The sequence below is a fragment of the Mytilus californianus genome, unplaced genomic scaffold (assembly GCF_021869535.1).
Source record: "Mytilus californianus isolate M0D057914Y unplaced genomic scaffold, xbMytCali1.0.p SCAF_4, whole genome shotgun sequence".
NCBI lineage: Eukaryota > Metazoa > Mollusca > Bivalvia > Mytilida > Mytilidae > Mytilus > Mytilus californianus.
The window spans coordinates 29,022,492-29,045,351 of NW_026262690.1; the positions used below are offsets into that span (position 1 = coordinate 29,022,492).

A 22,860-nucleotide genomic window follows, 5' to 3' on the forward strand; every position below is an offset into this window, starting at 1 on the left:
GCCTGTGTCGCTCACCTTGGTATATGTGCATATTAAACAAAGGACACAGATGGATTCATGACAAAATTGTGTTTTGGTGATGGTGATGTGTTTGTAAATCTTACTTTACTGAACATTCTTGCTGCTTACAATTATCTCTATCTATAATGAACTTGGCCCAGTAGTTACAGTGGAAAATATTTTGTAAAAATTTACAAAAATTTACAAAATTTATGAAAATTGTAAAAAATTGACTATAAAGGGCAATAACTCCTTAAGGGGTCAATTGACAATTTTGGTCATGTTGACTTATTTGTAGATCTTACTTTGCTGTACATTATTGCTGTTTACAGTTTATCTCTATCTATAATAATATTCAAGATAATAACCAAAAGCTGCAAAATTTTCTTAAAATTACCAATTCAGGGGCAGCAACCCAACAACGTGTTGCCTGACTGGTCTGAAAATTTAAGGGCAGATAGATCTTGACCTGATAAACAATTGTACCCTGTGTCAGATTTGCTCTAAATGCTTTGGTTTCAGAGATATGAGCCAAAAACTGCATTTTACCCTATGTACTATTTTTTAGCCATGTCGGCCATTTTGGTTCGCGGGCGGGGTCATCGGACACATTTTTTAAACTAGATACCCTAATGATGATTGTGGACAAGTTTGGTTAAATTTGTCTTAGTAGTTTTAGAGGAGAAATTTTTTATAAAAGATTACAAAAATTTACGAAAAATGGTTAACAAGAGTGGACACACTGAAATGTCTCGCCTTCTTTACTAACCATTGATATTATGTTGATAGTCCTAAATGAAAGCTTTACTACAACTATTACATAAACTGAACATGATCCAAGAAAATGAAGTCAAGGTCATATAAACCAAACAAGAAATACATGTACACCTTACAATCATTCAATACACTAAATATAGTTGACCTATTGCTTATAGTTTCTAAGAAACAGACTTAACCAAGAAAACTAAACATTGACCAATGAATCGTGAAAATGAGGTCAACGTCAGATGAACCATGCCAGGCAGACATGAACAGCTTACAATCCTTCCATACAACAAATATAGCTGACCTATTGCTTATAGTTTAAGAAAAACAGACTGAAACACATAAACTTAACACTGAGCAATGAACTGTGAAAATGAGGTCAAGGTCAAATAAAACCTGCGAGACTGACATGTACATAGAATATTTCCATACACCAAATATAGTTGACTGATTGCATAATAGTATAAGAAAAAAGACCAAAACTCAAAAACTTAACTTTGACCACTGAACCATGAAAATGAGGTCAAAGTCAGATGACACCTGCCAGTTGGACATGTACACCTTACAATCATTCCATACACCAAATATAGTAGACCTATTGGATAAAGTATAAGAAAAACGGACCTAAACACAAAAACTTAACTATAACCACTGAACCATGAAAATGAGGTCAAGGTCAGATGACACCTGCCAGTTGGACATGTACACCTTACAATCATTCCATACACCAAATATAATAGACCTATTGGATAAAGTATAAGAAAAACGGACCAAAACACAAAAACTTAACTATAACCACTGAACCATGAAAATGAGGTCAAGGTCAGATGACACCTGCCAGTTGGACATGTACACCTTACAATCATTCCATACACCAAATATAATAGACCTATTGCATACAGTATAAGAAAAACAGACCAAAACACAAAAACTTAACTATAACCACTGAACCATGAAAATGAGGTCAAGGTCAGATGACACCTGCCAGTTGGACATGTACACCTTACAATCATTCCATACACCAAATATAATAGACCTATTGCATACAGTATAAGAAAAACAGACCAAAACACAAAAACTTAACTATAACCACTGAACCATGAAAATGAGGTCAAGGTCAGATGACACCTGCCAGTTGGACATGTACACCTTACAGTCCTTCCATACACCAAATATACTAGACCTATTGCTTATAGTATCTGAGATATGGACTTGACCACCAAAACTTAACCTTGTTCACTGATCCATGAAATGAGGTCGAGGTCAAGTGAAAACTGTCTGACAGGCATGAGGACCTTGCAAGGTACGCACATACTAAATATAGTTATCCTATTACTTATAATAAGAGAGAATTTAACATTACAAATAATCTGAACTTTTTTTTCAAGTAGTCACTGAACCATGAAAATGAGGTCAAGGAAATTGGACATGTGACTGACGGAAACTTCGTAACATGAGGCATCCATATACAAAGTATGAAGCATCCAGGTCTTCCACCTTCTAAAATATAAAGCTTTTAAGAAGTTAGCTAACGCCGCAGCCGCCGGATCGCTATCCCTATGTCGAGCTTTCTGCGACAAAAGTCGCAGGCTCGACAAAAATTGACTATAAAGGGCAATAACTCCTTAAGGGGTCAACTGACCATTTTGGTCAAGTTGACTTAATTGTAGATCTTTCTTTGCTGAACATTATTGCTGTTTACAGTTTATCTCTATCTATAATAATATTCAAGATAATAACCAATAAAATTACCAATTAAGGGGCAGCAACCCAACAACGGGTTGTCAGATTCATCTGAAAATTTCAGGGCAGATAGATCTTGACCTGATAAACAATTTTACCCCCGTGTCAGATTTGCTCTACATGCTTTGGTTTCAGAGATATAAGCCAAAATCTACATTTTACCCCTATGTTCTATTTTTAGCCATGGTGGCCATCTTGGTTGGTTGGCCGGGTCACCGGACACATTTTTTAAACTAGATACCCTAATGATGATTGTGGCCAAGTTTTTGTTTAATTTGGCCGAGTAGTTTCAGAGGAGAAGATTTTTGTAAAAGTTAACGACGACGGACGACAAGTGATGAGAAAAGCTCACTTGGCCCTTTGGGCCAGGTGAGCTAAAAATGTCTGAATTTTTATTTCGATTTCAGGAAATGCCGCATACAAAAATACTATCAAAACTTAAAATGTCACTTTATGTGCGTTTTCATTTTTGCTTTACCTATCATAGTGAATTTTCATAAGTATAAAAACATTTATTAAAAAAATTCTGAACTCACAGTAACTTTTTTCTAGCAAGTTGGTAATCATTAAAAAAAAAAATTTAATGGCATAAATTTTTTCTCTTTGTATATTTAGTAGAGCTTTTAAAGACATTTGATTTGACCACTCATCCTCAAAAATACAAGTACACTTTTTTTCCCCAAAGTTATAATAATTTTTGTTTAAATGAGAAAAATTCCCATTATTCAACCTCATTTTCTCAAAATATAGCAAGTAACTTATGTTTCATTTTGTTATTTTTCAAGGAGGTCATATTTGATTACTAAGTATTTAAAAAAAATATAAGATACAATATGAAACTGTATTGACTACCAAAGTGAACAATTAAGCCCAAATAGTACCTTAGCTTTGAATAATGTCAATGGAGATTTAGAAAAGGGATTTATATTTAGATTGTCCTAATGTATTGATGTAGTATAGAACTAAATTAGATTGTTAGAGATAACTAATTTTACCTGTGAAAAGAAAAAAAAATTACCTGAACAAAAAGCTGTAACTCAAAAGTTGATTTCTTTCCTTGCACAAAAGAAAGAATTAATTGAAATGAGAGTTTAAGACCATCTTTACCACCTTTTTTTGTTGGCTTGTTACAGCCATACCATGCAACATTGTTTATTAGAATAAGGGACCACCTTTATCAAATACTGAACCTGTTGGAAAATTATTCGTCCAGAACTAATTTTATATTAAAATAAATATATCAGGTATCATATGCATTGTTTCTCTTTATCAGGAACATTACAAAAAGCTATCTATTTAATCAGATCAGCTTTTTTGAAAAGCTAAGACTTGTATCACAATTCTCTCAATGGTAAATCCTTTACTTACTAGCAGTGGTTTTTGACCAATTACCAAGGAACTTATTTTTACATACAAATGCATTAGAGTAAAAATGTAAAGTATACATGTACTATATTTGATAGTACTGATAATCCTTATTTCATTGTTCCAAATTATTTGTTTAAAATATACTCATCATATTTGAAATAAATATTTCATTCTTGAGAATTAAAAATGCTGTATTTTCTAGTCTTCACTTTATTTTTCTGACATTACAACCAACCTTTTCCTCCTTTCATTTTTTCCCTTTTTTCTCCTTCTGATTTATAATTATGTACAATAACACCACTGTAGCCAAGTCTTTGTGCAGCAAGCACCTGTAAAAGGAACAAGGAGAGGGGGCTGATGAGGATGTGTAAAAGAAAACTTGGGACTGGAGTAATTTGTCAACCACTGTATCAACCCCATCAATGACATGTTTTTGACAGAAACCTCCCAATTTATATCTTCATACTTTTCTTTCCAAATTTCTCATGGACATTTGCACCTTCATCAACAGGTGTTCTGACGGATGTGCTGGATGTGGCTACAGCTTCTGAGAGAGATTAGTGTAGAGGAGAAGGAAAGCTATCTTGATATTTGGCTTTGTTTATACTCACATTCACTACCACCCATATTGATCAGTTCTTCATCTGGGTATTGATTATGTACAATAACAGCAGAAAAATTCATTTGTTGAGCAATGTAAACCTAAAATAAGATCTATTCCATGGAAAAATGCTCACTAAGGTTTGACATGAATTTGTTTTTATTCAGATCAATAAGGCCAAATTCATATATTTTGTTGTTGAAATAATAGAAAAATCTTTAGATTGCCTGCCATTGATTTTTTTTAAAATGTTTTCCTGTTATTTTTCAGCTTTACAACAGAAATGTTTTCTTCAAATACGAGGGTTGATCAATTTTCATTCATATAGTTATATGTAATATTCTGACAATAGTAACAGTACGATACTATGAAAAATTTCATACACATGTTATAATATATTATACAAGTTTCAGACAGTTATGTAGGACTATAAACATGGTTCATATCTATAATATAACAGGGTAAACAAAAACTCCAACTTGTTGTTCAAACAAGAGCCAGCATTTTTTTGTGAACCACAGATGATCAATTAAATAAAACACCATCTTTTGTGTCTAGTGTTTCAAACTGCTATTACAATTTTTTGGTTCTCAAACAAACATAAAAATGATACAGATATGTGTAACATGTATTGTTATCTCATTATTTTATGACATTCAGATATTTTGAAGGAAAAGCAGTGATTGCAGGCCATTGCAGGTCATATATGAAGTGCTTATACATCTGTATATCCAACACCATTGACTTACCATTAGTGGTTCATCTTACACTGACCTAATCACAAACTTAAAAATGTAAACTATGCAAAAGTTTCAAAGTCAATAGACCATGACAGAGGGGGCAGAACCAAACAACTTCAGACATAATGATAGCATACCATCTGATCAAATTTACATCCTGCTCTTGCCATAAGAGCGATCCATGGCTGATCAATTGTGAATTGTTGTGGTTTTGGTTCATAATGTACACAGGAGTTACTTGGTGATGGTTTCAAATATATCAAGTATCCCTAAAACAAAAAATACATTCATACAATCATCAAAACTTAGACCTCATCTGTGAACAATCAAATTTGGTCCAAACCCCAATTTGGTATATATATGAAGATGCATGTGAACTAAGTTTCAAGTAGATGTAACAATAACTTCATCGTAGTCAGGGCATTATATACAGGGCCTTAAACTTTATTCTTAATCTGAAATTATCACAAATCAACCAGCACATAATATTGAATGTTAGCCGTTATTGAATATGGAAAAAAAAAAGTTCCAAAATTTTTTTCTGAATCTCTGATATTTAAGCCTATAGCAGGTGATGCTTTCATTCATATTAGAAGACACCCATGACATACTGGGCAGGTAAAATGGATTGATAAACAGAATTAAGTTCAAAAGAATACTTTGTACATTTTCAATATTGTTATTGTAAACTGATAAACTAGGTATTTACAAATATTGAAAGAGTAAGGTAAATGGTTTGGGTTGAGTACAACTACTTTTTGCTTCCCTTTTCACAGACTCTTGCAGTCACATTTAATTTATATTTATGTACATTGTAGTGCTTTGTTGTTTTAGGTATGTTGTGAAGCATGGTTGTTGGATACCTTTTATTTGCTAAGGATTGTGGAAGTTATTTGCACATGTGCAACAAAAGCATTAAAAGAGTAAATGAAGTTTGAGACATTTTGACTTTTTTCTATTTGTGCATTACTACTTACATATATAACAAATACAAAAGAGAAATTGATATAAAAACAATCAAAATCAAGTCATTCATACAATGGTTAAACCAATGCAGGTAAATGTAAATTGACTTAATTCAACCTATCAGTGTTTTTTCAGCTGTTTTCTGCTCTATGGTCGGGTTGTTGTCTCTTTGACACATTCCCCATTTCCATTCTCAATTTTATTCTTGTATTAAACTAGTCAAGCAGAATAGAATTACCCATATAACACAAGATATACTATTTTGTAAAAGCATCTGATTAAAATCAATTCTTTTTTTTGTATCCACATGTAACTTCAAAAGTATTTTTTGATAATTTTGCAATATCTTTGCTGTCCTCTAAATTTCTGACCTACCAGTCATGACAAGTCTTCACTGTCACTTTGGTAGGAACAAGATATTTTGACTCTGTTATATTTTGTAACATAGAGGTCAACAATTCAATTGTCAAACTATACATAATGAATTTGCGTTTCTTTCTTATTCTGTGAAACCAAATCTCAGGAGAGTTGGACTGAATATTTTTTTTGGATTACATTTTGAATATATATATGCAATGTGAATCATGTTATCATCTTAAAAATCCAATACAAACTGTTAGACCGTCCTCAGGTATATCTGAACCAAACTGTGCAGGTTCATCAGGGAAATGGATTCCTGCTGTACTATTCTCATGTTTGTCCAACTGTAAAACAATAACAAATCAAATGGTTTATGTTTTATAGGTATTCAAAAATAGGTTTGTTTTATATTGATAATCTTGCAAAATATTAGTTTTGTTCAAATTCAATCAAATATGTAAAGCAGTCATAGAAAGTAGCCTTTTCTGGACACCACTGACAACCTTTTAACACAGAATCTACTACCACATGTATATATTTACTGACATCTAGGTCTTTAATTCATTTGTAAGAAATCAAAGTATCATTTGGTTGAGTCAACTGGAATAACCCAGCTAGTTAAATACACAATATTAGTACAGTGTAGGCAAATATAAGATTAATATATATAAGCTTATGAAACAGAGAGAAAAGAGAGGCTTATCAAGTTTTCTTCTGTTTGTAGCAAGTACAAATAAATTTGTATATTTTCCTACACTGTACAATTTTATTTTTTTCTTGCAATTTAACATTCACTTAAATTTATAATTTTTTTTAGATTACAACCGTTGAATTTGTTTTTGAATGAAATTAACATGACTAAAATGTGGACCACGATGAGGATCTCAAATTGACATGTGATGTAAACAGTAATTAGAACATATGATAACCGTTTTCAAAACATGACATCATACAAATTAAATTTTTCAAGCATGTTATTCCGTTACTTGTAAGCTTCAAACTCAGATAATATCTCATTAAAGTGAAGGTTTTGAGGTAGGTGTTATTTCATTTAAGATTCTATTGCATTAATCAAAAAATGGATCTCAGAAAGCCAATCCTTGCATTTGATATATAGTAAATAGCTAATGAACCTTATAATTGAAAATCTAAAACATGGTTAGATTCAGCATATCAAAGAACCCCAAGAATTCAATTTTTGATAAATTCAAAAAAAGTTTAATTTTTTTCCCTTTTAGACCTTGATGTGGACCAATTTGAAAACAGGGCCCAAAAATAAAAATCTAAATACACGGTTAGATACTGCATATCAAAAACCACAATAATTCAATTTTTGATAAAATCAAACAAAGTTTAATTTTGAACCCTTTCGACCTCAATGTGGACCAACTAAAAAACTGGGCCCAAAATTCAAATGCTAAATACAGATTCAGCATATTTAAGAACCCCAAGAATTCAAGACTTTGAATTAAACCCCACTGAAATTGGTCAAGAAATAAGCAATTTATAAAAAGTATTAGAAAAGTATTGTTTTTGGCCCCTTTTTCCTAAAAACACCTTAATCAATCCCAACCTTCCTTTTTTGGTATATGGAACCGTGTGGTACAATTTCATAGAGATCCATACACTTATTCTCGAGTTATTGTCTGGAAACCAAATGTCTTTGGACGACGACAATGACAACATCATACCATTGCGGTGGTATAAAAATATTAGGACAACCAATGTGGACACCAAATGATGGCAATAAATCACATGGCCATATGAGTTAGGTGAGCTAGAAATGAGATGCCATACAATACATTAGGCTTGAAAAATTTAAAGTAAGTTTTTTTTTTTACAAATCTAACATAAGTGATATTATATAATGGTTTTTTTTTCAAGCAAAGTACTAAATATTATGAAATGACTTACGACAACAACATCACAATTAACATATGATGCATGGAACATCAAAATCAAGTTCACCACTGTAAAAACATACAACCTGGTCACATGGTACGGAACATAAGTATCATAAGGCATGACTACTCTATAAAACTGAAATAAAAGCATATATATTTAAAATCAGATGCAATTATGGTTAACACAGATGACAGCAATGGTTTATAATTTGAAAGGATACTTATAGCAGCTGAATTGGTCATTAGTGAGTTCAGAACTTTTGGAAACATTAAGAAAATTTCTAATCTAAAAAGTCTGGCGAGTCTTAACTGAAAAAGTTGTCAAGAAATCATCTAGACCACTTCCAAGGATCCAAAGGTGGAATACTTGAAACAATATAATTAGTGGAAAAGACAGTGTCACATACGGAGCAGGATTTGCTGACACATTGACCACCCCTTGGTTGGGTTTGTAGTGCTCTATGTATCGTTTTGTTGACTTGGTTTTCCATGATTTTATGATTTTGTCCATCTCTGTTAGACTTATGAGTGTTGATTTTCCCTTAGGCATCTTCTGCCTTTTTTGTTTTTCCATGATTTCATGATTTTGTCCATCTCTGTTAGACTTATGAGAGTTGATTTTCCCTTAGGCATCTTCTGCCTTTTTTGTTTTTCCATGATTTCATGATTTTGTCCATCTCTGTTAGACTTATGAGTGTTGATTTTCCCTTAGGCATCTTCTGCCTTTTTTTCAGACAATTTTGTCAATTCCCTACAATGTATGCTTTTATGTTTGGAAACTGACAACATCTGATACAATATAAATTTTATTTAGTATATATATATATATATTATATCTCTGTTTTAATATATTGTGTCCTTGACACTTATCTGATAAAATGATACAATTTGATGTTATCAGTTCAGGATGGTACATTTACATACAACGTAGAATGAAATAAGAAGTGCTAATACCCTAAGCTCTTAAATGTTTGTACATTTTATAATCAGCTGATTATTGATTTTGTTTTCATATGACATATCATTTTAAAGCATGATTTGATATTTCTTTGTCTGAAACTGTAATATTTTCAGAATCATTGAGGTGATAACTAAAGGGATGACATTATCAATGATTATATCCATGCACATGGTGACACTTACCTTTGCATACAAGTTATAAAAAAACACACAACTCAGCATTTCCTTGTCTAGATTAAATGAATCAAACAAAACAGTATTAAAAATGAAATGAAATGTGAAGATATGGTACAATGTAAATTAAATCATTTTTGAAAATCATTTTCCGCAAATAATAATGGCTAAAAGACAATACTTTCAATAATCATTCATTTTTAAGATATACTTACTGCACAAATAAGATCACAAAAAATAAATTATTATCATAAAACACTGCAGAAATCCTCATCATAATCAGTTTAGATGTATTCTGTTGCCACAAAGTCTGTTGAATTAAACTTTGGTAGAGATCACAAAAACTCTTTTACTTGTTGAGGACCTGTTACTATCCCCCTGCATTTTATGCAGCAAGTACATTGTAACTAAGGTGTTGCCTAAACAGTGTACCTTATCATCACATTTCATTTTATTTTCTAAAACTGTTGTTTGAATCGAATTAGACAAGGAAATATGAGTTGTATCTTTTTTATAACTTGCATGAAAAGATAATAGTTCATCGTTTTATTACTTCAATATTAACGATTCTGGAGATACTAGAGTTTTCAGACAAATTATTAGTAATATCAGCAATGGCGCTGCATCCACAAATTAAACAAACAAGAGTGAAGAGAGATGTTTACTACCATTCCTTCTTCCAGTGAACAAGAATTGGTAGTAGAGTCAATTCATTGGAGGACGTCAGGACCAGAGTGAATATCATCCCTGGGCCCAGTCACATCGAAACTTGTCAGCAGGCTGACCAGTGTAAATAGTTTTAAAAGAATACATCACTGAATATACATGTACTGTGTAAACCATCCTGTTTTGGATTTTTACTTTTATTAGCCAATTGAATGGCAGCCTGCTTGTTTGAGATGCCTTCGAGTTAATTACACTCAAATACATGTACAGTTAATGAGTTTGACTTGAAATTTGCAAGAAGAAGTTAACAAGGTAAAAAAAGAAGGATGACTTATCACGTGTTACAAAATAACAAATTACCTCCTACATAAAAGTAATAATAGCTGTATACAAGAACAAATACCTACATGTACATCTGCCAAAAATCTCCAACTATACAAGGCATCATACAATGTACCTACCTGCTATAGTCAGCCACAAAAGAATGAAGGCAATATTGTTTAACTAAAGAAGAATGGAAGAGGAAGTGCTATTCTGGTAACCGAATTTGGTGGGTTTTGGATCACGTGAACATGGCGATTACATTACTGGTATATGATATTGAATGAAAAAAAAATTATACTGTATACCAGTATCCACTATTGATGTTGTTAAAAGTAATGATCCAATTAAATTATGTCATACATGTACAAGCATGCAATTGTTTTAGTCTTCCGAATGGACAAAAAAGATTAAAATGGATAAGTTCAAGCATAAATTTATAATTGTACATGTAATCCCATGGCCATGAATCGGCATGATTAACCATTTTCCATTAAAAAAATTACATCATGTACATCATCAGATATAACTGATTTCATTTTAAGTCAAATTTTTATCAAAATGAAATAAATTTTGCTCTACATGCTTGGCAGCCTGTTTAATTCAAACTGAACTATATTTCGTAGTATAAAATCTTTCCTGTATTCAAAATAAGCTATTTTTAGAAGGCAAGAGCGAACTCAACGGACATTTGATGAACTGTCAAAACAGGGGTTTCCCTAATTTTGGACTGACATAACATAAAATCTTAAGGGTGAAGCCATACATAAAGAAGATTTATTAAAGTATGTCATGAATTTTTCACACAATATTATCCGATTATTGGTTTTATGAGATTATAAAAGTGAAGACAAAAGTCTTAGGTGCACGGATACACCGGACTGCACCATAACATTTTTATATTCTTCATTGATACATACCTCAGCAGTCACAAGGTCATGTTTTTCTTTGACTGTTAATGACATCTTTACACTAAATCCATTGCATGTTAGATGTGTACTGATTGATACATTAGTCTTAGATACATGATTTCTTTTATTAATTATTATTGGCTTTGAACTAGTTGTCAGTAACTGCGAGTACTCTCAGATCTGTATTTTGTGTCTTTTTTTTAGTTAGGGATGTATAAATACCCTGCCATGTCTGGTTTGATGAGTTAAGCCATTTTCAACTGATTTTTATAGTTTGTTCTTATGTTGTGCTGTAACACCACTGTCCCAGGTTAAGGGGAGGGTTGAGTGCTCACAAACATGTTTAACCCCGCCAAATTCTTCATGTGCCTGTTCTAAGTCAGAAGTCTGTAGTTTAGTGGTTGTGGTTGGTTTATGTCTGTCATATTTATTTTGCTTAAATTAGGTTGATAGTTTTCTCAATTGAACTATTTCATATTTTTCATGTTGGACCTGTTAAAGCTGACTATCATGACTATACGGTTTGGGTTTTTCTCATTGTTGAAGTTCGTACGGTTGCCTGTAATTGCTTATAATTACATCCACTTTATTTGAACTTGGGTGGATAGTTGTCTCATTGGTAATCATACCACATCTCCTTATTTTCATACTAAAATACATAAAGCAATTTGACAAGAAAACCCTTCAGAAGAAAATTGGGGAACATAAACAGATAAACACAATTGACCTTCTGATTTCTGAAGGAACAAGGTGGACAGATGATAACAAAATCTATAGAAGAATGAAAATGACATTTATGGCAATGCTGTGCATGCACATTTAGATGCGTAATTTAATTTAAAATCCAGCAATTTGATATTATAGTGTGTCACTTGCTATCTTCAATCAAGACAATAGTGCAACATATATTTTTGAAAATATAATATTATGAATGTTTTTATATTTCAGAATAAACTATCTATTCAATTTTGTCTATTTATTTCTAGCTTTTTAGTGTCAAAAAGTAATGTCATCTTATATTAAATTATTATAATACTTCCATGCTTGTTGTACAATACAAAATCACAAAAAAACAACAATTCTGGTACAACAATGGAATAAAATTTTATACCACAGTATTGTGATCGCCAAGTTCAGGTGAGAGGATTGATTGGTTTAATATTCAGTCAGAGTTATCTTAAGAAATGTACAGTGATTCACGAACAGCCATTCCTAACTGTGGCAAATCCAAGAGCAAGGAATAATGAGAAAATTCATAACAGGCAGCAAGTCAATGCAGTTATACATGATATATACAGGCGAATCACTTCTATCAATGTTATCTTACATATATTCCTATATCATTTGATGTCTTTGATCCAATTTTCCAGAAAGTAACAATGTTTACATCTTGAAAATCGAGAAATGGTGTTCAATCACGTGATGTTAAACAGGGGAAGTAATTCCGAAAAAAACCTCTCTTCTTAGATCTTCTTAGTATTATTTCATGTTATTTGTACAAGAGCATTGCCTTTATTCATTTGATGAAAATAAACAGCAAATATGAATAGTATTAAGTTGTATATAAAAAGTCTATGTTTATGTTAAAGCACAAAATCGGATTGGACCTGGAACTGTTTATTATATTAGTACAATATTCCCAGCTAGGATAATAAATAAGATTTATTTAGAGTCGGCATAGTATACAAATAAGGACATAACATAACTCTAATGAGCTTTTAACCGACATACAAGACACAACAATACGACACATAATACACATACAATAAGTTACATAACACAAAATGAAGCGCTATAAAAAGCATGGTCACGGTGGTAATAAGCAGATTATAAGCATCAGATACGCTAGGTATTAAAGCTAAAAAGCATACAAGGTATTAAAGCTAAAAAGCATACCAAGTATTAAAGCTAAAAGCATATAAAAAGTAAACTAAGCATGATTAGAAAGCTGGTAATACAACTAAATCATGTAAACACGGTGGTGACAATTTATATAAGATTTTAAAACATACAATAGCCATGTTTACGCATACGTCTAATTTTCATTGATGGAACCTTTGCTTGTACAAGTAATTCATCATAGTCTTCATATATAAATCGTAAAGCCCTTTCTTGAATTTTTTCTAGTTTAGTGGTATTATTTTCAAAAATGCCATGCCAAAGGACAAAAATAAAAATTAGATAGAATAAATGTGTGAAAAATGGTCAATTTATTTAATTTAGTACGATAGAAACCAATACGCTTTAAAACATTCAGTTGTTGAGATGATTTACGACAAATATGTTTAATGTTGTTATTAAAATTAAGTTGATAATTAATAGCGATACCTAAAAGTTTGACAATCTCATCACATGATATTTTAGCTGACTGTATATTAAAAACAGCCTTCTTTGCAGCCCAGTAGTTAGTACTTCGGCACTGACATGATTTATAACAAAACTTTCTAAAATACTCCACTAATAAATTTTGAAATTGTTAAAAACTAAGGATTCAACTCCCTCATGCAAAATTGGCCTTAGATGGTGATATAGCTCTTCAACTGTTTAGGTTCTTATACATCCTTGGCTTTCAAATATTCGGCTTTGAGCGTTCCTGATGAAGGTAAATCGAGAAAAGCGCTTCGGACGCATGCAATTTATAACGTGTTGTTTCACATTTTTTTGCAAATGTTTTATTTCAAACTGCAATGGCTTGGAATTTATCAGGATTTGCCTGCATACAAGTAAATCTAAACCAATCAATCAAAACTGCACTCTCTCTTTCAAGTGTACATAATAAATTTTCAAAATCGTTGTCAGCATATGACAGAGTATTATCGTCAGCATAATTATAAAGGGTTCCATGTTCAATCAAAAAGAATATGTCATTTACAAAAATATTAAATAATAGAGGCCCGAGGATTGAGCCTTGGGGTACCCCTTTCTGAATGTCAGCCCAACTGCTGAGTACTTCTTTCAGAAAGACCATAGGCAGATAATTTACTTAAAAGAATGTCATGTTGTAGACAGTCAAAAGCTTTCAAAGGATCCATAAGTATTGCTCCCACATACATATTTTTATCCAGAGCTGTTTTCCAATCTTCAAGGAGTCTCAGCAAAGTTGTCTGACATCCATGACCTTTTCTAAATGCGCATAAAAAAGCATGAAATATATTTTTAAAAAATTCAGTTTTTTATTGTTTATTTGTATGTGCTATATCATGTTTGTACTTACTTTATGGGGCCCAAGTAAGATTAGTGAAAACTAATTGGGTTACCCTCTTTAAATAAATAATAATATTATCATTATTATAATTATTATTATTATTATTATTATTATTATTATTATTATTATTATTATTATTATTATTGTTGTTGTTGTTGTTGTTGTTGTTGTTGTTGTTGTTGTTGTTGTCATACTACCTCTATTACTAGGGCTCTAGTAATGGACTTCTGATACTACACATGTCTCTGAGTAGGATCTCTATACAAATGTGACTTAAATAATGGCCCCAATAAGATAAAACATTCTATTACTTTCGTTTAGATCAAATTTCATGAAAATCAATCTATAAAATATTGTCTCGATATATAAACAAAACATAGCCTGACATCCTGGCCCAAATTCCTCTTCGCGCCTAGTATATACAATCCAATACAATGCAATACATATTTTATTATACCAATTAATGGCCCATTAAGGGCAGAGTAACAAACATGATATTGTATCAATCAGTGAACATTAAAATTTATTTATTTTTTATTTTGGTAAGTGACGTCCTTTGATGCAGGATTTACAAAACACCAAGGAATTATATATTTAAATATACAATTCCTTAAAACATGTAAAATTTGCAATTTTGCTGTTCTACTCATATACTCAAATTATTTTTTTTTATTTATCACATATTTCTTCTTTGATAAAATGACATTATATGTAAGCTGTGTATTGCGTATATCAAACGCTTATAAATATATACTAATCGTGTACAATCATTAGGGTGTAGATGGCAACATGGTTTTATCTAGACGTATGAATATTATATTAAGTACTAATAATGGTAACTTCATTCATGATACAAAAATAAAGTCTTGAAAATAGATTTATAAGTACTAACATCAGTATGGCGTTAAATTATTTTGAGAATACGGACTACACTTACAATATCAATTGATAAAAGAAAGTATTCATGTATGATTAAAAAAAAAATAATGTTAACTATTAATGTATCAACCAAAGTGAGAGATGCTGAAATTGAGGATGTCCCAGAATTCACATATCTTGGAAGTGTCATCAGTACATCAGGAGGGACAGATGAAAATATTCAATCTAGAAAAAGAAAAGCACAACAAGCATTTGCTATCCTTAAACCAGTATGGAGGAGCAAAGCACTAAAAAAAACACCAAAATTAGGATCTTCAACTCAAATGTAAAATCTATACTTCTCTATGGGTCAGAAACTTGGAGACTAACAACTGTGTCTGTACCAAAACATTACAAGTTTTCACGAACAGGTGCTTTAGAAACATTATTGGAATTAAGTGGCCAAACACCATTAGCAACAAAGAATTATGGAAAAGGACAATACAAGAACCAATAGAAAGAACGATTACAACACGTAGGTGGAAATGATTGGACACACGTTACGTAAAAACAACACAAACGTAACTAGACAGGCGTTAGATTGGAATCCTCAGGGCCATCATAAAAGAGGGCGACCAAAAACGACCTGGCGCAGAGATCTAACCTCTGATCTACGGAAAATCGGGAAAATATGGGGAGAAACAAAGAAACTAGCCAAGGACAGGAAAAGATGGAAAGCCACTGTGGTCGCCCTATGTCCCCCATGGGACGAAGTGGATTAAGTCAGGTAAGTCATAATGTATCAATATAAAAGTTTAACGTTTATTTAATACTAGTCAGTGATGTTAATATCTCAAGTCCCTGATAATAAGATATTTGATCGATCGATGATGTAACTAGAAAATGGACGTGTATTAATTCACCTCAATCCTTCCGCTCGTATGGTGCATTCCGTTATCTAAAGATACATCGATGTATGAAACTATACAACAACAAAAAAGATAGACCAATCAATAATAATGAGTTACAAAATCGAAGATATATCACAAACTTTATTCCGATAGACATGTTTTCAAATCAATGCACAGCTCATGCTGTTGAAAATGTTATTCATAGACCACAAAATGATCAAGTCATTCAAAGAGAAATTGATGACATATTTTCAGAATTTGTTGACCTTCTTTCACATCGTCACCATCCGCTAGGGTTACATTACATTAGAACTATTATTTTTTCACTGCCTGTTAATTTTCTTAAATATTTGAGGAATTATGCACTTGACAAGGGATGCACAAATACATTTCTCCAATATACAGACTGGTCAGTATAATTTGGGGTGTAGCTCTTTTCCGTCTTTTTAAACCAGTAAGATCGGAACCTTTACATGATGAAAAGAGGAAATTCCTTTCAGTTCGTGTTTACAATAAAGGAATTGATGCTATTAATATCAGCAACGTTCTTCATCACAAAGAGGTAACATCTAAAATTCCACTTTATTTTCAAAATCATTCTGTTCCTATTGTATCCTACAGTTACACCAAAACCATTGCACTTAAAGTATTTAAAGATAAGCTAGCATTGCAGGACCTTGATTTAGAAGAATACCTAACTACCTGGCTTGTGACTATTCCCACTCACCTTATATTTACAGCCCATCTGACCATATTATTACTGTGGATCTAAACATAATTCAACATGGCCATCACTGAAAGGTGATAGCTCATGGTCCTAAATCCAGAGAACCCCAACACATCAATTGGAACGGTAACTTCATGATAATAATGGATTCCACTGAGGACTACGCCAGAACATGGGCTAAACAAGAATAAGTTGAACTACACACTTTGTCAGAATGGGTCAATTCAATCAGGTCTCTGATAAAACGTCGAATTCATAAGTTGAAAATCTGTGTGAATGATCGAACAAAGTCCGTTTTTAGATACAAAGAAGCTGTGAAATGTTTATCATCTCTTCACGATAGATATGTTGTTGTTCCTTCGGACAAAGCTCCAAATACTATTGTTTTTTTATGTTAATCGTACTACTACGAGTGTCTTGTAAAAGAATTAGGAATAAATGACCACTCAGGTAATCCCAAATACAAAAACATCATTTGATAAGGATGAGATTTTGGCTAATCACAAGTCCTTCATGGCTTCAATGAACATTACATCGAACATCAAATCTAAGTACTTCCCTTGTTTGTATTGGATACCTAAGCTTCACAAAATCCCGTACAAACAACGGTACATTGCCGGCTCATCTGCATGTTCTACAAAGGAACCTGTCCGCAGTGAAAGAGAAATACTGTGATACTGTTTACTCGTAGTGTTATTAACCATATGTGGATTCTAAAAAGCTCTAAAGAACTTCTGGATAATTTTAAATCTCGATCTTTCTCTGAAATTAATTCTATCAAAACTTTAGATTTGTCAACCCTGTATAACACCATTCCCCATGTGAAATTGAAAACAATCGTCTAAAAGTAATAATCCACAATGCTTTTCAATATAAAAATGGTAGCATACGCTATAAATTTATTGCTTTGGGATACCATACGGCATATTTTGTTAATAGTGAACAAAAAGGTAAAACATACTACACAAAGGAACAAGTGATCAATATGCTGGAGTTTCTTATTGACAACATATTTATTGAATTTGGAGGCAGACTGTTTCATAAATTGTCGGCATTCCTATGGAAACGATCTGTGCGCCTCTCCTTGCCGACCTCTTCTTATTTTCATATGAGTCGGAGTTCCTTCAGACACTTATCAAAAACAAGAAGATCAAAGAAGCCAGATTATATAATTTCACATTCAGATATATTGATGATGTTCATTCCATTAATAATACAAACTTTTCTGATTGGGTTCCATTGATATATCCTCCAGAACTAGAAATTAAAGAAACAACAGACATGGCTTCCTCCGCCTCATTTTTAGACTTATACCTCGAATTTGACATCAGTGGTCATCTCAGTACCAGGATCTATGACAAACGAGACGATTTCAATTTTGAAATTCTAAATTTCCCCCACCTTAAAAGCAATATACCAACTCCACCTGCATATGGGATATACATTCCCCAACTCATTCGGTATTCAAGAGCTTGAAGCTGCTACACAGACTTTATAAAACGTCACCAGTGTCTGAGCAGAAAGTTGACGAACCAGGGTTATGTCAAATTAAGAACGTCTCGTTTTTTTCTTCTAAAAAAAACAGTTCATCGGAAGATACCAAGACCTTGTTGATAAATATTCCGTATCAACTTCACAAATAATATATGATGGTCTTGAAGTATCGATGAGGCCCCTGGGGGTCCCAGTAATCACATAATAACCATTTTTTTGCCAATATAATCTCATAATCGTCATTAAATATATGCTTTGGTAATCAGAAATTGATTTTCTTTAGTAATCAAATAATCATAAACTAAAAGCTTGGTTGTCATTTAATAACGATTTGAATGTAAAATATTTAATAACGATTTGAATGTAAAATATTTAATAACAAAAAAAGCTTCAACAGTTTTTAATAAAATCTGGGTCTTCTCTGGCATGTGTTAAACTGCTTGTTTACTTCTTCTATGATCTTTTTAGAAAGCTCTTCCTCTTCCTCATCCATCTCCTTGGTGAAACAGTATCACCTGCATCTTTTGCTGGTGGAAAATTGTTGTGTACAACTCTGATGTAAGAATAACTGTGTCTGATCTTTCTCCTCAACATCTTCAAGCTCTATTGTTCCTAAGGGAGCAACCATTTGATTCTCTGGGGTGGGAAAGGGATTTGTACCCCAAGTCAATCCTTTTTTTACCCAGACCAGAAAACATGTATTTTTTTCGTGGTCAATCACAAACACAATTCTTTTTTTCAACATTTTTTTTACGCTTTTATATTTTTATGTTGTTTTAAAATATTAATTTTAATTTGAATTTATACGTGTTTACTTTATTTGATACATGTACATGTATATACCAAGCCAAGTCAGTTTATATCTTGTTTCTCGCCTGAATATATATATATATATTCAAAAGGCCAGGAGAGCTTTGGCCATCAATTGTCGTCTTTGATAGATCAGGTTTACAAGCTGTCTATATAAAGTAATGGGGCAATGGCATGAAGACATCACCAAATCACCAAAATACAATACACAAAAAGACATCCAGAGCTCACCACATGGTCTTCGACTGAGCAGGAACTACCCACCAACAAGCAGTCAGCTCTGGTTGACCCTAAACACAATAAGAGCAATCAAATCCAAGGGCACAGCAAAAATGTCAAAATATCCAATTGAAACCAAAAGGTTCAACAAGACACATCAATAACAAACGCATAATTTTACTCTAATATAAATCACATCAAAGGGACTGGTCATTTTCTTTCATTGGGGGGAGGACCTGGAAGGAAACATTGGATTTTTTTTTTAAAGTCTCCGCTTGAGCATATCGAGGAAGGAAAAAAATATTCAAGACCTCCTTCCAAAGACATAAAAATTTCAACAGCCCCACAACATTTCTCAATATTTTTATTTTTATAACAAAAATAAGGAGATGTGGTATGATTGCCAATGAGACAACTATCCAACAAAGTTCAAATGAAGTGGATGTAAGCAATTATAGGCAACCGTACGACCTTCAACAATGAGAAAAACCCATACCGTATAGTCTGCTATAAAAGGCCCTGACATGAAAAATATGAAACAATTCAATTGAGAAAAAATAACAGCCTAATTTATAACAAAACAATCCGTGAAAATCAAATATGACAGGCATGAACAAACGACTACCACTGAACTACAGGCTCCTGACTTAGGACAGGCACATACAGTCTGTGGCGGGGTTCAACATGTTTGTGAGCGCTCACCCCTCCCCTAATATGGGACAGTTGTGTTACAGCATAACATAAAAACAAATTATATAAAAAAGTTGAAAAGGGCTTAACTCATCAGATCGATACAAAGCAGAAAAAAACATCTAACACAGACCAGACTAGATCAAAGCCAATAACAACTAATAAAAAATCATGTATTTAAGACTAAAATATCAATCAGTACATATCCAACATCCAATGGATTTAGTGTAAAGACGTCATTAACAGTCAGAGAAAGACATGACCTTGTGCAATGCCAAAATATAGGTATCGACAGAATGTAGTACCGTGAAAGTGCATATGTGTATAACAATAATATTTAGTATGGTTTTAATTTACTGAAACCAAAATCAATATTTATACCAATAAAAACAATATTCAAAGATCTAACTACAGTGTTGAATTGGTAACCTTTTAAAATAAGTTTGTTAAAAGGATTGATAAGTTGTTTGTGACTTCGTGGAACTTTATTTGGATATGCCTGTTATGGTCTCATTTAGATTTACCAGACCTTCATTCAATTTCAGCATCTTGTTCATTAATTATAGGTGCCGACGTTGTTTATCTTCTTAATTACGTGCAATAGTGTTTTCATTTGTCTTGTGTATATTTGTTATTTGTTTTTATAGTGATTAAGATTATAACACAATATTGACTGCTGTACCCCATTTTTTGACATTGTTACCTATTATGTATTTTCGTTTTGCTCACACATTGTTGTCAAAATAATGGAATGCTATATGACTGTCATACAAGTAAGAGGTTTAGCTAGCTGTAAAACCAGGTCTAATCCACCGTTTTTTACACAAGGAAATGTTGTACCAAGTCAGGAATATAACAGTTGTTTTCCATTCGTTTGATCTTTTGATATTGCCATTTTCCGTTTTGAATTTTCCTTGGAGTTTGGTATTTTTGTTATTTTACTTTTTTTTATTGGTGCAAAATGAGATAAATGAGAAACTTAATTACAAAGTAACGGTTAAAAAATAAAACAGAAAAATGGTCGTAGAAAACTAAAACATTGGTGGAACAATGAACTCTCTGATTGTGGCAACAGGTGAGAAATAATGAAAGTTTGTACTTACAGTGTAGAGGAATCCCTAGAGAAAAGAACAGTAAATATTTTGACAAAAAAACCCAACAAAAAAACACGCCAAGCAGAACGTCAATACATGCAAGTCCAAGAGACAAAATATCAAGCTTAAAACCCAACAATCCGAAAACACTTCTGTGAAGAAATCAATAAATTTGGACCGACTATTGAAAAGCGTGTTATAGACTGTAAGACCGTACTTTGACCTATAATGGTTTACTTTTATAATAAATTTTGACTTGGATGGAGAGTTGTCTCATTGGCACTCATACCACATCTTCTTATGTCTATGTAAAACTAGAAAATGGTACTGTCTCACATTACTCAGATGCAATCTTAACGAAATAGAATGAGGATTTTTCAGGTTTATTCACAGATACAGAATCAACTCAGGTAAGTGATGAATTTCTTGAAAACACGCGCAAACTGATAAAGGAATGGGAAGACCAAATGGACAGTTTAGAAATCGAAACAAACAATATTTATAACCTTAAAAACGAGCATTACAAATGAACTTAAACTCTACTCTGATTTAACTCTTGAGTGAGTTAAAGATGCACTAAAAGCCACAAAGACAAAAAAATAAAATAAAACAAAGCTACTGGTATAGAAAACATACCAAATAAAGCACTTAAATATGAAAATATTGAAACTATTCCAGTTGTTATCTGATCACAATATTTTGCCAACTAAATGGGACTGCAGTATCATCCATCCTATACTTAAGAAAGGGAAAGGTTATGGAGTGCCACTTAACCATCGGTCAATTAGTTTAATGTCAACAGAAGTAAACCTGTTCAATTCTTTAATAAGTAATAGGATCACAGAGTTTTTGAACTCGAATGACTAATATATATATGGCCTTCCAAATACCGTTTCGATTCCTAACATCACTGAAGAGACATTAATTGTCGAAATCCGGATATGGTGTACAAATTTTTGCACCTTTTGTTTGCGGTATACCATCTTTTCCGCAAGTTTATTGTTTTCTGTTTGATATTAAATTAATAGTTAAGATCCATTTTGTTACATCTGGTGATCCGTTTATTTGGCAATCGTTGTTTGTGCTGTATTAAGACCCCTCTACTAAGAAATTTGTTTTGCATGCACACGTATAAAAATTGTGGTTTTTATCCAACGCAAATATAGGTTTGAACGTTGTTTTCAATTTAGATTTGTAAATATATATATAAAAAAGCTTATGAAAATAATGGTATAAATTATTTTTGGAGTGTTAAAAATTCTTTAGAGGTTTTAGATAAAATACATGCTTTTGATGGTCCTTTTAATTCTGTTGACAGTTATGATTTTTCTACTCTCTAAACTACACTTCCACACAATCTTATCAAGAAAAAG

General features: G+C 32.3%; 1 protein-coding gene across 2 annotated transcripts in view; it reads right to left on the reverse strand.

Moving 5' to 3' along the window:
* LOC127739453 (E3 ubiquitin-protein ligase RNF13-like) overlaps positions 1-12,905 on the reverse strand; it is a 33,506-nt gene extending 20,601 nt beyond the window's left edge. The window contains exons 1-5 of one of the 2 annotated variants that reach the window (XM_052251239.1): positions 12,807-12,905; positions 8,458-8,583; positions 6,798-6,887; positions 5,355-5,486; positions 4,112-4,205 (exon numbers count right to left, since the gene is read on the reverse strand). In XM_052251239.1, coding sequence (XP_052107199.1) covers positions 4,112-4,205; positions 5,355-5,486; positions 6,798-6,887; positions 8,458-8,568 — 427 coding nt within the window. In that variant the 5' untranslated portion in view covers positions 8,569-8,583; positions 12,807-12,905. Of the gene's footprint in view, positions 1-4,111; positions 4,206-4,487; positions 4,579-5,354; positions 5,487-6,797; positions 6,888-8,457; positions 8,584-12,806 lie in introns of both variants that reach the window. The other variant, XM_052251240.1, reaches the window with a different exon arrangement.
* Positions 12,906-22,860: the final 9,955 nt, after the last annotated feature.